The 14,087-nt window shown below is 36.2% G+C and overlaps 1 protein-coding gene across 1 annotated transcript; it reads left to right on the forward strand.

Annotated features, from left to right (window-relative positions):
- The first annotated feature begins 570 nt into the window (after positions 1-570).
- LOC104911397 (cullin-2-like) lies at positions 571-13,756 on the forward strand. Its single transcript, XM_010712530.3, has 7 exons — positions 571-707; positions 3,364-3,446; positions 6,225-6,311; positions 10,879-10,975; positions 11,074-11,184; positions 12,063-12,225; positions 13,406-13,756. The coding sequence occupies exons 1-7, from the start codon at positions 678-680 to the stop codon at positions 13,549-13,551; spliced, it is 717 nt and encodes a 238-aa protein (XP_010710832.1). The 5' UTR covers positions 571-677; the 3' UTR covers positions 13,552-13,756.
- The last annotated feature ends 331 nt before the right edge of the window (positions 13,757-14,087 follow it).

Here is a 14,087-nt window from a genome sequence, read left to right on the forward strand (position 1 = left end):
CTCGCCTCAGGTGATCAATCAGAGGTTCAGGCTGTGATTCAGCAGTTCCCATACAGATGCCTAAACTCCAATATAACAAATAATATTTTAGATGGAGAGAAATGCAAAATAATAAACAGAATAGGTAGAAGTGTATGTTTACTTCAATGACAACAATAAAACAAACAATTAAAAAAATCCTAAAGTGAAACATAATAGTCAAGAACTTTCTTCTACAATTAAAAATTAAGAAATTATTATCACTGTAGTATGGGCTGTTTGGAATTTAGCAGTTTAATTTATAAGTGCAAGTACAAAATGTCTGTTTATTTTGAAAGATTGGTTCCTTGAACAACTGCATTGGATACCAAGGAATTGCTGATTGTGATGCAGGCTGTTGTTCAGTATTTAATTTTCTTCACAGTTCTGCTTTAATATGGTATCAAATGCTTTAGAATGAAAGTAGTCTGTATTATAAGAATTTCCTGCAGGTAGCAGTGGCATTGGTTGAAAGTAGTTGTTTTTTCTGATGGAAAGATGTGGTGCAGTTCCAAATTTGTTTTCAAAAATTACTAGCTTAACTTTTTCTGTGTTTTAATTGGAATATCTTTATTTTTACTAGGTACCTCAACACACAGTTTATTAAGAAGAACAAATTGACTGAAGCTGATCTTCAGTATGGTTATGGTGGTGTGGATATGAATGAACCACTGATGGAAATAGGAGAGGTAGGTATTTCAGAGAATGAACTCTATTTTGCTGCACTACATGTTCAGCTTTGTTCTTTTAAATGTTGACTTTTCCATGTCATGGAATCTGAATAGTTAAGTTGAAGATGTAAGCATTGAATCCTTTTGAAAGATTGCATTTTTGATGTAAAAGAAAAAAAAAATAGTGACCTATAGGGAGGGAAAGCAAATATGAATACTGTTGGAGAACTTCAGTTCAAAATGTTATAGTATAGATCACTTTTGGAATAAAACAGTTTTCTAAAGTGGTGTTATCATGTAGAAAACATTTTTAAGAAGTACTTCTGTTTTGATAAATCTTGAAAAATTACTTCTAGACTTACAGTTGATGTTGCAAAAGTGTAACAGCTTTTTTACAGCAACTGTGTTATTTTCCAGTCCAAGCAATTCAGCTGTAACAGCTCAGATTTTGGAAGAAGTGGACATTCAGTGCAATTAAGTACTGTGCAAGAAGGGCTTATGTAAAAATCAAAACAAAACAATGAAGAAAAGTAATTGAAGTAAACACAAATGCATTGATGCCCACAGTTGCTTAGATAGTTTGGAGAGACTGAGACTCATTTTTAAATACTTATAAAACAAGTGGTCATGGGTAGTAGTACATTCTGTGCGATTCTGCTCTGCAGAAGTGAGGTATACATAATTTCTGTTGTATCTTGGCTACTGTTGCAGCCATGTAGCTAAGTAATAAGAGAAAATAAAATGAAAAATTTCCAGTTGAAAAAAAAACCACAGATTTTATTGAAACAGAAGGAGATTTTGATAGCATCTTTACTTTTGTGTTTTTCTCTAGAAGAGAAGCAAATATTTTCCTCTCCTGACTTGGAGAAGTAGAAAATGCCTTTTTATTTGACCTGTCAAGTCACTGTTCTTCTAGCTTTTGGATTTCATTGCCTCAAGGAGGAGATCTCTGCTGTCATTGTTGAGAGTAGAGAGATTGTGATGTCTGAGGAAGCATCTTCTATGCTGAAGAAGGTGACACTGTCAGCTCAAGTTGCTAATCTTCTCACAGGTTAGGGATGGCCTGGAAAAGCACCAGAAGCATGATATGCTTTAGATTGAGGCAGTTTAGAAAAGGAACTTTTTTTCTACCGGTGCTATCTGCACGGTTTGCTAATTTATGGCATATGTTAAGGTTTGTCAGAGCTTGGAAGTGCATATTGCCTATCTTTTTGTGATGTCTTCATAATGCCTTAAACATTTGTTATTCCCATGAGTTGTGTGTTAGCTGATTCGTTCACCATTGTTGAGGTAGTTCTTAGCTCTATGCAGAGCAGTTAGTTTTACTGTTTCAGGGGTTGGGGATAGTTTTGGACTATGTTCCTGGAATACAGAGGTTGTGTCCTAGTCCATTTTTTATTATCACCCAAAGGATAGTAGTAGCTAGTTTGTGTTTTATCCACAGCTTTCTGCCCTAGTATATGTTTTCAGAGAACAAATAGTAGGCTTGATAATTCATCTTTTGAAAGTATTCCTCTCATTTATGGAATCATAGATTGGGGTGGGAGTAAGGGGGTGACGATGACACACTTGTCTTCAAGCTTCCCAGAAACTGCTCTTTGGACAGTATATCCATAGCTCAGAATTTGAATAGGTTAAGTGGACATTCAAGATTGCAATACTGCAGCAGGCAGTCTATGGTTTTTGACAATGGCATTCTAGATGCTGATGTCTGAAATTCTACCAGGCACCTTTTGTTAATCTTGCTGCCCACTATTGCTTCCATTTCTCTTGACCAAATATTATCTTTGTAAGCTGTAATAGTGCTGGGTAAATTTTAGATCTTGAGATAGTGATGTTAACCTCATTACTAGGGTAGGAATGGGCTTATGGCAGTTTGTCCTTTGCTCTGGAAAGCAGTGCAGATCCTACGCTCAAGTAGTTAAAGCACACTAAATTATAGCACTGTTTATGGCAAATTCAATGTCCCTGTAGTAAAATTACTTCACGTTTGACCTTTTTGGCAAGGCATTGGCCAAATATGTCAAGTCTTTGCTTTGAAAGCATTTTCCCTTTTATTGTAGTTCTGTTTTCGAATCTTTGAGTTCCTCTAGGAGCCTTGTCAAAAAGCAGTCTCCAATGTTCTTCACTTCAAAATGGAGGAAGTTACCATTCATCTGGTTTTGGATAATCTGAGATGATCTGTCCTTTCTCTATCCAAAAGTAAACACATTTATTTTATGTATAGTTTTTCCTCAGTCTTATGAGAAAGTTACAGAAATTATGTCTAATATTTAGATTTTATAGAAGGAGAGTTGTACTCCCTGTGCACTGAAGTTTCTGTTTCAGCGTCACTCATCTTGTGCTCATGAAACTTTAGGGGCTTTTCAGTTGTCTTATTTAAGAGTACGTGCCTGCTTAGTGCTTCTGGAGTATGTAACATGGTACATTCCAGACACGGTGGAAGCATGTATGAGATTTGTATGGGCATGACTTCAAACACTTGTCCCAGTAAGTGCTCCAGACACTTAGTAGTTCTTGTGCTAGGAAAAGTACAAGACGAGAACAGGAGGGCATCTAATGATTTAATTTTTAAATCTTGATTGGGAAATTGGGAGTTCATCCATCTTTATTTTTCTTTGTGTGTTTTTTTTTTTTTAAACTGATGTAAACTTGTGATGTTATGTCCTGACAGCTAGCTCTTGATATGTGGAGAAAATTAATGATTGAGCCACTACAGGCCATCCTAATTCGAATGCTCCTCCGAGAAATCAAAAAGTGAGTGCTTGGATATATATATATATATTTTTTTGCTTTTACAGTTTATGGGGGTGTTGTATTGCTTAATTTTGAAAAGTCTGTGGACTCTGATCAAACTGTTTTCTGTTTTGATTAAAGGCAGCTTCTTAGCTGTTGATGCTGTTCTATCAGCTTTTATACATGTAGCTATATAATTGCTATTTGCTTGTGTAGGAAAAAAAAGCTCATTCATTGTAATCCAAGAGCAGTGATCTTTTCTGTTTCAGCTACCTGTCTTAATAATAGGTTTGGGAAATAGCTGGAATAATTCTCCAGGGCCCAAAGAATGTCTGTTGCCTTTTTCTCCATCTGGTGCTTACTGCTTCTGGTTTCTGTGCTGTCTGTAAACATAAGTAATTATGCAAGGATTTGCTGAAGCCAGAATTGCTTTAAATGGGACCCAGAGCAATTCTTGCTTATCTGCAGCATCTGAGTTTCTATTATTCAGATGAGTGACTTAACACTATTGGTGCTTTACTTTAATTGTGAAATGGAAGTAATTATTTTTGGAGTTTGAGGGAGTTTATTTTAAAAATCTTTGTTGCTTCAAGTCCCTGCTAATTCCAAGATAGATACAGTTGTAGTATCCCCGTGGTATGCTTGTAGCTTTTGAAGTTCTGATTTTAAATCTTTATACTATTTAACTACTATAAGATCTTTTCAAATTTTCTGGTTATTTATACCAGCATGTGTTGTTTATACAAGTATTGTGTGTAGTTTTGAGTTCCGTCAGTTTCTACACTTCTGTTGCTAGTTGACTGCTCTGGAGTTGCTTAATGACTGCAATGATTCCGTGCCTAATTAGCTTAGGTGATCTGGCTAATATACATAAACTGAAAGAATGAATTACTTTGGCTGATTGAGATGCTTTGAATGTGCACTTGGGTCAGCCAAAAAGCTGTATTCATGAAGCATGAGAAGACTGATTCCAGTAATGTTTTATTTCCTTCCTAAATGGAATTTTTGACTATTTAGTAAGTGACATTGTGTTCTTCTCAGATGGTTTTTCTGATATCAGGAAGTATGTGTTTGCTTTCAGTTGTTGAACCATGCTTCATAACCGGTGCTAAAAGAGCTTCTTTTATATGTTTACTATAATAATTATATTACGTATTTGTATTTACTAAACGAAGATTCCCTGATTCATGTTGAAGGAAATTCTGCTTTTTTACATCAAGCACAGTGACACTGAACACTCATTTTGATCAATCTATGTATTTCAGTGGGAAGTGACAACAGAAATCTGTTTAATACTTTTTAAAACAGGTATCTGATGCCTCTTAAAAGTAATGCTGTGTAATTACTTAGAGCCTGACTGCAGATCTTGCCAGGAGTATTTAGGTCAATAGCTTCAGAGGGTGTTAGACCTTGAGACTGCATTTCCTTAATGCTATTTGTTTAACAATTTCAAACTTTTAAAATATAACATAAGTCATTATCTAAACTAGATGGCCGTGTATTTTCTTTTCATCTCTTCCTAAGAATTCTTCAGTTTGATTATGTCTTCACCTCCTTTTTCAAAACATCCATTTGTGTTAGCTTTGTTTTAGCCAACTTGTGATCTGCGTGTCATGTAAACAGTCACAGAATTGTAGGAGTTGGAAGGGATCTCTAGAGATTATCGAGACCAACCCCCCTGCAAGGCAGGCTCCAAAAAGAACCATGTAGAAAAGAACTTAGTATTAAATCTGTACTTCCTGGCATCATGAAACATAGGGATCACTGTTTGTATTCTGAAGATTGCCTTAATATGTGATATTCTTGTTGCTGTTCTTTGCTATTGATCCACTGGTCAGTGTGGTTTACAAGAGATAATTTTCAAGACTTCACTGCAAAGCGATGGTAATTGCCTCTTACCACTGAGGTTAAACCAAGGCTTTAAAGGAACAGATATCAAAAGGTGCATCTGTCAGAAATTCAAGAATATGCATGATATTTACCTAACATAAATAATATAAAATAATAAAATTAATAGAAGTACTAATACATACATAATTAGAAATCTACTAGTTGGTTGCCTTCTTCAGAGCAGAACTTAACCATGCACGTTTTAACTTATTAAAATTTATTTTACAGAAGAGGAATTTAAATAGATGGATGGATGAGTTTCTTATAAACAAAAGATTTTGCATTGTACGCAACAGTATGCAGAGCTGGTAGCCAACAGACTAGTCACATGTTTGTATATAAAAGTATGTTTTTACTGTATGGAGAAGGTATGGGAAGTAGAGTCATAAGTTTTGTGTTCAGTGTTTATTCTATGAATGTATGGAACTGTAATTTTTAAAAACTGCTGACTGAAGTCTTACATCTGCTTTATAGAAGGTATAAACTTTGGCAATACACTCTACATTAAAATTAATATTGATTAATTTATGATACAGCTGAACAAAATGGCTAAATTGATCTAAGAGTATGCTGGTGCCGAAAAAGAGCAGGCTGTACCATAGTACCTTTCTTGTGCTGACTTTGGTGCTTACCTAATACCTTACTGAACTGACTCAACAGTTAATATGACAGAAAGCCATCTTCACTTAATATTTCTCTGAATTGTCATGATTAATCAGTTCAGCAGAGAACTGCCTAAGTGTCAAAGCCATGCAAGAAAGATGAAGAAGGCTGTGACTGAGCAAAAGACCAGGATTAGCATCCTTGAACAACAGAGAATTGTTACATCACTTAAGCCTGTCTTGTCTGACTGCACTTCTCTTAATATAGAGTTCTGAATATAACACACTTTCTTCCCCCTCCCTCTAGCCCAAGCACTCCTTCTTCAAGTCAAGCTGAATATCAACTTAAGCATTTTTGTTTCAACACAACAGGAAGCCGACAAGATCTTGAATTGTGAGAAAATTCATCTATGAAATTCTTAAATAATTGGGAAGCGATTCAGGTGATAGCTCAATTGACAGTGTGATTAGTGCAGACTAACCAGAAGAGGCTTCTCTACTAAAGACAACTAACACTTTCTAACTAACTGAACCTATTCCTGTCTAAGCTGATATATTTGTCATTCACTTAAAATCTGTTGGAAATTAATAAATTATTATTTTTTTTTAAATATTCCTTTTGGTCTCTTTTGGTCCACAGTGCATTCTGAAGTTAATTGAGCTAGATAGGCCATTGGTCTGACACAGCAGAGCACTTCCTTTCTGTGGTGGAATCATCTTTTAATGAATACAGTATTTATTATTTTATGCTTACCTTTATATATGTTATATATGGATATAGTAATAAAGTGTACACGTTAAACTTCCTCTGTTATTATTAGTTTTAAGGCTAACAAAGCCTTAAACATGAACAGCCCAGTTGTCTTGAGCTTCTGTTTTGTTGTTTTCTCCATTCGTGTTTTTTTTTTTTTTTTTTGAGAAAAAGAACTAGATAATCAGAATTGGAGGAGATTTTATTTCAATTGCCTTGTTTTAGCTAGATTCTCCATGTTACTCTTACATTCCTTCCTACCTTACCTGTGACATCCCTACTTCAAATTGTGCAGCAGCTGTTTCTGTAGCAGTATGTGTTTGTATTGCCTGCTGACTGCCACCAACTACAGAGCCTGCAGAATGGATGTCCACGTTGATGGGTCTCCACTTCCTTGTTAGTGTTCAGTATATTCTTATCACTACACCTTCCATGGCAATAGTCCTTTAAACTTTCTGTAACAACTGAGACTCCTGTCACATTTTCTGAAACTGGCCATTTGCTGTGCGAATTTTTGGGAGCACAGTGCCATTTGAGAGTCATAGAATGATAGATAAGAGACATATGCTTATCTTGGAAACTGTGTGGCTTTTCAGATATGGTCCCTATGAAGTTCATAACAGTTCTGTCAATAAGTTTTGCGGCAACTTTACTGCAAGTGTTTAGTGCTCACACATTGAGGAAACCTATGTTAAACTGCTTAAAATTCTGTGAGTGTTAAAAGAAAAAAGAACTGGGAACATGATTGTCTGTTAAATACTTTTTGGCAGTTCTGCTTTTTACGGCAGGAAAATGTGATCTTAGTTAAGCTATTAAAACTGTAAAAATGGGCAAGCTTTGATATCAGGTGAATTGAGTAGTGTGTAATTTTCCTGACTGTAAGAATTTTGTTATATATTTTTCATTTGATTAGCGACCGTGTCCTCCTGATTCAGAAGCAGATTTCAGTTCCTACTTCTTTTTATAGTGTACTACCAGCTATTCCCAAGAAAGGCCAGTTCCCTGTTGTACTCATTTTCCTCTATTGTCAGCATGCTGTATGGCCTCTGCTTCTAAAACCTCTCTTCTTTCTTTCACTTTGGGCCTGAAGCCGTGTCTTCCTCTTTCACTTTTAAACTTTGTCCAAATTATACACTGACCTTTCAAGTTCTTTATCTTAGCCTTTGCTGCCCCATCTCCTCTGGCATCTGCATAGGCTAAGGTTTGTGAAATAAATCAAGCATATCGAGAATTGGCTTTTCTACTGTTATAGTAATATTTCTTGTTTGTCACCCATATCACAGAAACCACAGAATCATAGGGTTTATAAAGGACCTCTGGAGATCATCTAGACTAAACCCCTTCTAAAGGAAGTTCCCTAGAATACATTGCACAGCATCCAGGAATGTTTTGAATATCTCTGGAGGAGCGGATTCCACAACTCTCTGTGCAGCAGCTTTTAGTGTTCTGTCACACTCAAAGTAAAGAAGTTCTTTCATGTTCGGATAGAAGTTTGGATTTTCCAGTTTGTGATCATTGCTCCTTGTCCTGTTGGTGAGCAGCACAAAGAGCCTGGCCCTGTCAATTTAATTCCTGTACTTTAGTTTTTTTCTAAGCAGTGATGAGGTCCTATCTTTTCTTCTCTAGGCTAAACTATCCCAGCCTTTCCTCATAAGAGAGATACTCCAGGTCCCTAATGTTCTTTGTGGCCCCCTGCTGAATTCCCCATCTTTCTTGAACTGGGGAGTCCAGAACTGGACATGGTTCTCCAGATGTGGCCTCATCAGGGCCCAGTAGAGGGTGAGGATCACTTCCTTCACCTGCTGCCCATAGTTTTTTTTAATGCACACTCCACGATACCATTGGCCTTCTTGGCTGCAAGGCCATGTTGCTCTGCTATCTCATGGTTGCAGCAGTGAAGGCTGCCCCTGACCTTCACATGGGCAGCCAGTCCTTTATTGGTAAAGATACAAGGTCCAGCAGCGCAGCTCTCTTCACTGGCTCCACCACTTGGAGCAACTGTTTGAGTTGAAAGGGACCTTCAAAGGTCTAGTCCCACTCCTCTTCAACAAACAGGGATGTGTATAGCTAGCCCAGGATGCCCAGGGCCTGATCCAGCCTGATACTGGATGTCTCCAAGGGTGGGACACCTGCAACATCTCAAGGCAACCTGTTGCAGTGCTTCACTACCCTTTAGTATAAAAAACTTTTCCTTATATTCGGTCTAAATATCTCCATTTTTAGTGTGAAACCATTTCCCCTTGTCCTTTCACAATGGACCCTGCTGAAGAGTCTGTCTCCTTCCTTGCAGCCCCTCTGTCGATACTGAAAGGCTGCTATCAGATCACCTTCTCTTTTCCAGGCTGAACAGCCCCAGCTCTCTCAGCCTGTCCTCATAGGAGAGGTATTCCATCCCTTGGATCATTTTTGTGATCCTTCTCTGGATGTACTCAACAGGTCCCGTGTCTCTCCTGTACTGAGGAACTTCACATCTGGACACAGTACTCCATGTGAGGTCTCACCAGTGCAGAGCAGAGGGCCAGGATCACCTCCCTTGACCTGCTGGTTGTGATTTTTTTGATGGATACATTTGGCTTTCTGAGCTGTGAGGGCACATTGCTATCTCATGCCATCCACCAGTAACCCAAGCCTTTTTCAGAAGAGCTGTGCTCAACACACTTTAAGATCCTCCTGGATTGCTTGCATCCATCTTTTCAGATCCAGAACCCTGCATGCTAGAGGCAGATTGGACCATCTCTTGAGAAAGCCCAGCTTTTTTAATATGCTGAACTCCTAATTTTGTAGATTCTGTACTTCTTGGTATTTTTTGTATTCAGAGTTGATACATCCTGTAGCTTATTCTGCTAGTGGACTCCTCTTGGGTAGAACTGGTTCCGAGTCATGATCTAGTGTTGAACTTCTTCCCTTCTGTGACATGCTGCCACCTCTGCCATCAGGAAACCAAACATAGTAAAGGAACATTGGAAAGAATGTGTCGTGTGATTACATGTACACTAACTTAGATTTATTATGCTGGTTCAGCTACCAGCAGTAGAAGAAACCTCCATTCAGTCTCCTAGGGGAGGTAGGAAAAAAATCTTAATGCCCATAATGAGCTTAAACCTAAAAATCTTAGGAAGCATCAGTATTTAAAAGAAAAACATAATAATGTTGTGAACATAGGACTATAATCTGGTATTTGTCACACCACGACTGCTTGTGGCTGCCCTGTTAAACCTCTCTAACTTATGGGCATCCTCTGCATTAATTTTATTAATTCCAAAACAAAATTAATGAAATTAGCAAGGTGATTTCTCCTTGGTTCCACCCCACCCTAGGTGGATGTATATCAGTGTTTGGGTTTGAAGTATTTTTTGCTGGCTTTACTTTTTTTCCTTTTAAGTCATTCTTGTAACTGACTTTCCTGTAGTAATCACAGTTGCAGTAGGAAACTGACTTTGTCTTTTCAGTGCAATGTTCTTAGTATATCTATAAATATATACATATATATATTTACATATATAACTCAAGAAATGGAATTACAACTACTGACTTATGTATACTTTGAAAAACGTAAAGTTTTAATCCTATTTACAAGTGTAAGTTAAGGAATATATTTTATTTCTTTGTCAGGTGTATGTGAAAGGTGGCCTTTTTTTAGAACAGTTCATGTTTCATGAGCGCCTCTGTTGTTATGAGAGGGTCTGTTATTTCCAGTCTTTGCAAAAGAGTGAATATTGATACTTTCAGTATGCATAAAACTTATAAAATTACTTTTATTTTCAACTGAATGGAACTAAAGAAAACATTTTTTTTCATTTGAATTGAGTCATTCGAAGCTAAGAAATTGACCAGAAAATAAGTAAGGTTTCCTTTTACAATGTATGGTTAGAAGTCACGCCAAGTACATTGTTCTGTTTGATTTCTGCGTGTTGATTGAGTAGAAGATATTCAGAAAATAACGTACTATGCTTGGCAAAAATGATTTTCTTTGGCAGGGATGGGAACATAAAGGTTTATGAATTGGTATCTCAACATATATAGGAGAAAAGGAAGAGCATATTTATTTATTTAAAGATAATCTTTACTTATTTATGTATTTATCTTTCTATTTAAGCAGAGGAATTTACTGGAAAATATTTCTGTCCAATGCTAAGTTAATTAATTTTGCTATCCGATTAATTATGCCAGATAATTGCATTCTCATGAATGTTTGTTTTGCTTATTTCAGTGATCGCTGTGGAGAAGACCCAAACCAGAAAGTAATCCATGGGGTTATTAACTCCTTTGTTCATGTTGAACAGTATAAGAAAAAATTGCCCCTAAAGGTAGATACACGTTTCTGATTTATGTTTTTCATTGTGAATATTAATGTAGCTTATGCATTATTTGCCATTATTTGCTTTTAAAAAAATTTCCCTTTTAGTTTTATCAGGAAATTTTTGAGTGTCCTTTTCTGAATGAAACAGGGGAGTATTATAAACAAGAAGCTTCAAATTTATTGCAAGAATCAAATTGCTCACAATACATGGAGAAGGTAAGAGATTTTTCTGTACACATGCAACAACTAAAATATAAGATTATCAGTATATTACTGATTCAGGTTTTCCCCAATATTTTCATATATTTGTTCTTCTTTGTGTGCTTTCTTGCAGTTTAAGATCATTTTGGTGGTATGCTTTATCTAAGTTTAGACTACAAACTTTGCCTATGAATAGCTAGCTTCAAAATAGTTTATAACAAATCATAAATCAGTTGCATGGAAGGTAAAAATAAATAAATATAGATTTTTAAAATAAACACCGTTAAGTGGTCATTATTATTTCCTCAATTCCTTTCTTTTACTTCTGTCTGTAGTAGTATAAGGTAAAAGTTTTAGCAGTATAATGGGTAAGGAAGATTTTGTAATCGATTACTTACAGAGCCTTTTTCAAATTGTGTATTCCAAAGTTGGTTTCATTATATTTTGCACTGTGGTCTGTGTAGTCAGTTTGTAGTTAAATTACTTGTACTTTTGTTGAGAAGGAAGAAATTAATACAGGACTAGAAGTCAGTCCTCAGTGCAAAGCTGCTCTCCGTAAGAAGACAAAGGAATTGAGAAAGCTGTGAGATTGCTGGTAATTATAAGGATCGTAAGCTAACGCTTGGACACCTGAGATGAGATTCAGGATCAGGCTAAGACTTCAATTATTAGACGTCTAGTAGTGTCTGAGCCTAGTCAGAATTCAAAGTAGAACTTCATATTGATTCAGTAACTTCCTGTTCCAAAAGAACAAATTTAATATTTCAGCATCCTGGGCAAGTATTTTTTATCTCCTGTTATTTGTGGCTCTTGTTCTACATATTTATAATGTTCATGGTTCTACACTGTCTCTTCATATTTCAACTGCTCTCAGCTCGAAAACTTGTTTGTAGGTTTTAGGTAGATTAAAAGATGAAGAAATGCGGTGTCGGAAATACTTGCATCCCAGCTCATATGGTAAAGTGATTCATGAATGCCAGCAGAGAATGGTAGCTGATCACTTGCAGTTTCTACATGCAGAATGTCACAATATTATCAGACAAGAGAAGAGAAGTGGTAAGACTCACTGATCTCAAAAAGCATGGAGTGGTTGTTGTTTTATTCCTTTAGCATTTGCAATTAGCTTTATTTAGTGACCTTTGATTAGTGTGAGCATTTTCAAGTAAAATATATTACTTACCTTGAAAGCTCAATGAAATTCCAAATGCTATTTATCTTTTACTGCTTAAATCATTATCATTCTTCCAAAGGTATAGTCAAAACCTTCTTTTCCCACTTGACTGCCAACATGTCTTCGTTTGGACAATACTCTTCTCCTTTCCTTATTCAGTTTAAAAAGACACTAAAGTTTTATGTTCTGTAGAATATTTTATGCTTGTGTTTTTATTTGTAAACCAATGGCTCTGTCTTTACAGATTTCTTCATCTTTACTGGGAGGTCAGCGCTGTAAACCTTGGCTTCTTTTAATAGCCACTCTTTATTGTCTTGAATCTTTTATGATCTCTCCTCCCAAATTCTTTTTGCAGAAGCAGATGCTCTTACAGTTATATTTCCTCCTAACTAAAATAAAAAATACATTTCCTGTTGACTCTATGCCTTCTGGCCTTGAAGGAATAGTTATTCTTGCATGAAGGATGGTATCTATTATCTGAAACAAATTATTTTTCACTGTTAAATTGAAAATGTGTGTAGTAATAGCATCCATATTCCAAACAGTTATGCACAATTGATCAGTCTTTTTTTGTTTTGTTTTGTTTTTGTTTTTGTTTTCCTTCCATAAAATTAATAAAAATCACAGTTGCTTATTTACATCTTTTCTAACCGGAGAAAAATTTCAAGCCACCTTTGGAGGAAAATATAGTCAAGAAGACATCAAAACTAGTCTTAGTCAGCTGCTTCTAGGGGAGATTTAGAGAAGCAAAGGACTTAAAATAAACCAGCATAGTACTTTACCAGACTACCTCTACTCTTGGAGTCTGTCTGTTAGAGTAGTTCCAATACTACCCAAGCAGTATTGGAAGAATAAGGGAGCCCCAGTGTCAGTAAATACTGGTATTAGCCCTATGCTTTCCTTTTCTTTTGTCAGTGATTCACTGTATGTTGGTTTCTTTGTTTTTTTTCAAAACAGTTGTTCTTGTTTCGGTGTTCGAAAGTTCTGTGTAAAATTATGATTCTATATTAAGTGTTGATTTTTAGTGTTTCTAAACATATTCAATAAAATATATCTCTGTTACAGACATGGCAAATATGTATACTCTACTTCGTGCTGTGTCAAGTGGTTTACCTCATATGATTCAGGAACTACAAAACCATATCCATGATGAGGGCCTTAGAGCAACCAGCAATCTTTCTCAGGAAAATGTGAGTTTTTTAGGCAGCTGAAATTGCCTATTTGATTAACATTCCTAATGAAATGTTTACCCTTTTTCTTTTTAGTCTATTATGTTCTTTAATTTTGTCTATATGAAATTGGTTTGGAAGTTTATGGGTAAATTGTAGTTTCTAATCAGCAATCTTAGCTGTGCAACACATATCTATCCTGAGAGTTGATTGTTGTGATCTAACCAGAAGCAACTACAAATAGACACTTTTCATTATTCCTTGTTTAATGCTGTTATGGCAAGTAGGTCCTTTTGTTGCATGTATATCTTTTATTCCTGAGTTTCATTAAGTCAGTAGCATTTGTTGATCTGGTGTGATAGCAACCATCAATACCACTTAGCTTAATTGTGTGTTATGTGTAAAGACTTGGCATCCTGTCAGAATCACAGAATCACAGAATCACAGAATTGTAGGGGTTGGAAGGGACCTCTAGAGATCATCGAGACCAACCCCCCTCGCCAAAGCAGGTTCCCTACACCAGGTCGCACAGGTAGGCGTCCAGGCGAGACTTGAATATCTCCAGAGAAGGAGACTCC

Source organism: Meleagris gallopavo, chromosome 6 (genome assembly GCF_000146605.3).
Source record: "Meleagris gallopavo isolate NT-WF06-2002-E0010 breed Aviagen turkey brand Nicholas breeding stock chromosome 6, Turkey_5.1, whole genome shotgun sequence".
Lineage (NCBI taxonomy): Eukaryota > Metazoa > Chordata > Aves > Galliformes > Phasianidae > Meleagris > Meleagris gallopavo.

Excerpts from the sequence above, each read along its gene's own strand:
- LOC104911397 (XM_010712530.3), top strand. The coding sequence starts at position 678 with ATGAATGAACCACTGATGGAAATAGGAGAG. Across the intron at positions 708-3,363 it reads CACTGATGGAAATAGGAGAG|CTAGCTCTTGATATGTGGAG; the intron begins GTAGGTATTTCA and ends ATGTCCTGACAG. Across the intron at positions 10,976-11,073 it reads AGAAAAAATTGCCCCTAAAG|TTTTATCAGGAAATTTTTGA; the intron begins GTAGATACACGT and ends TTTCCCTTTTAG.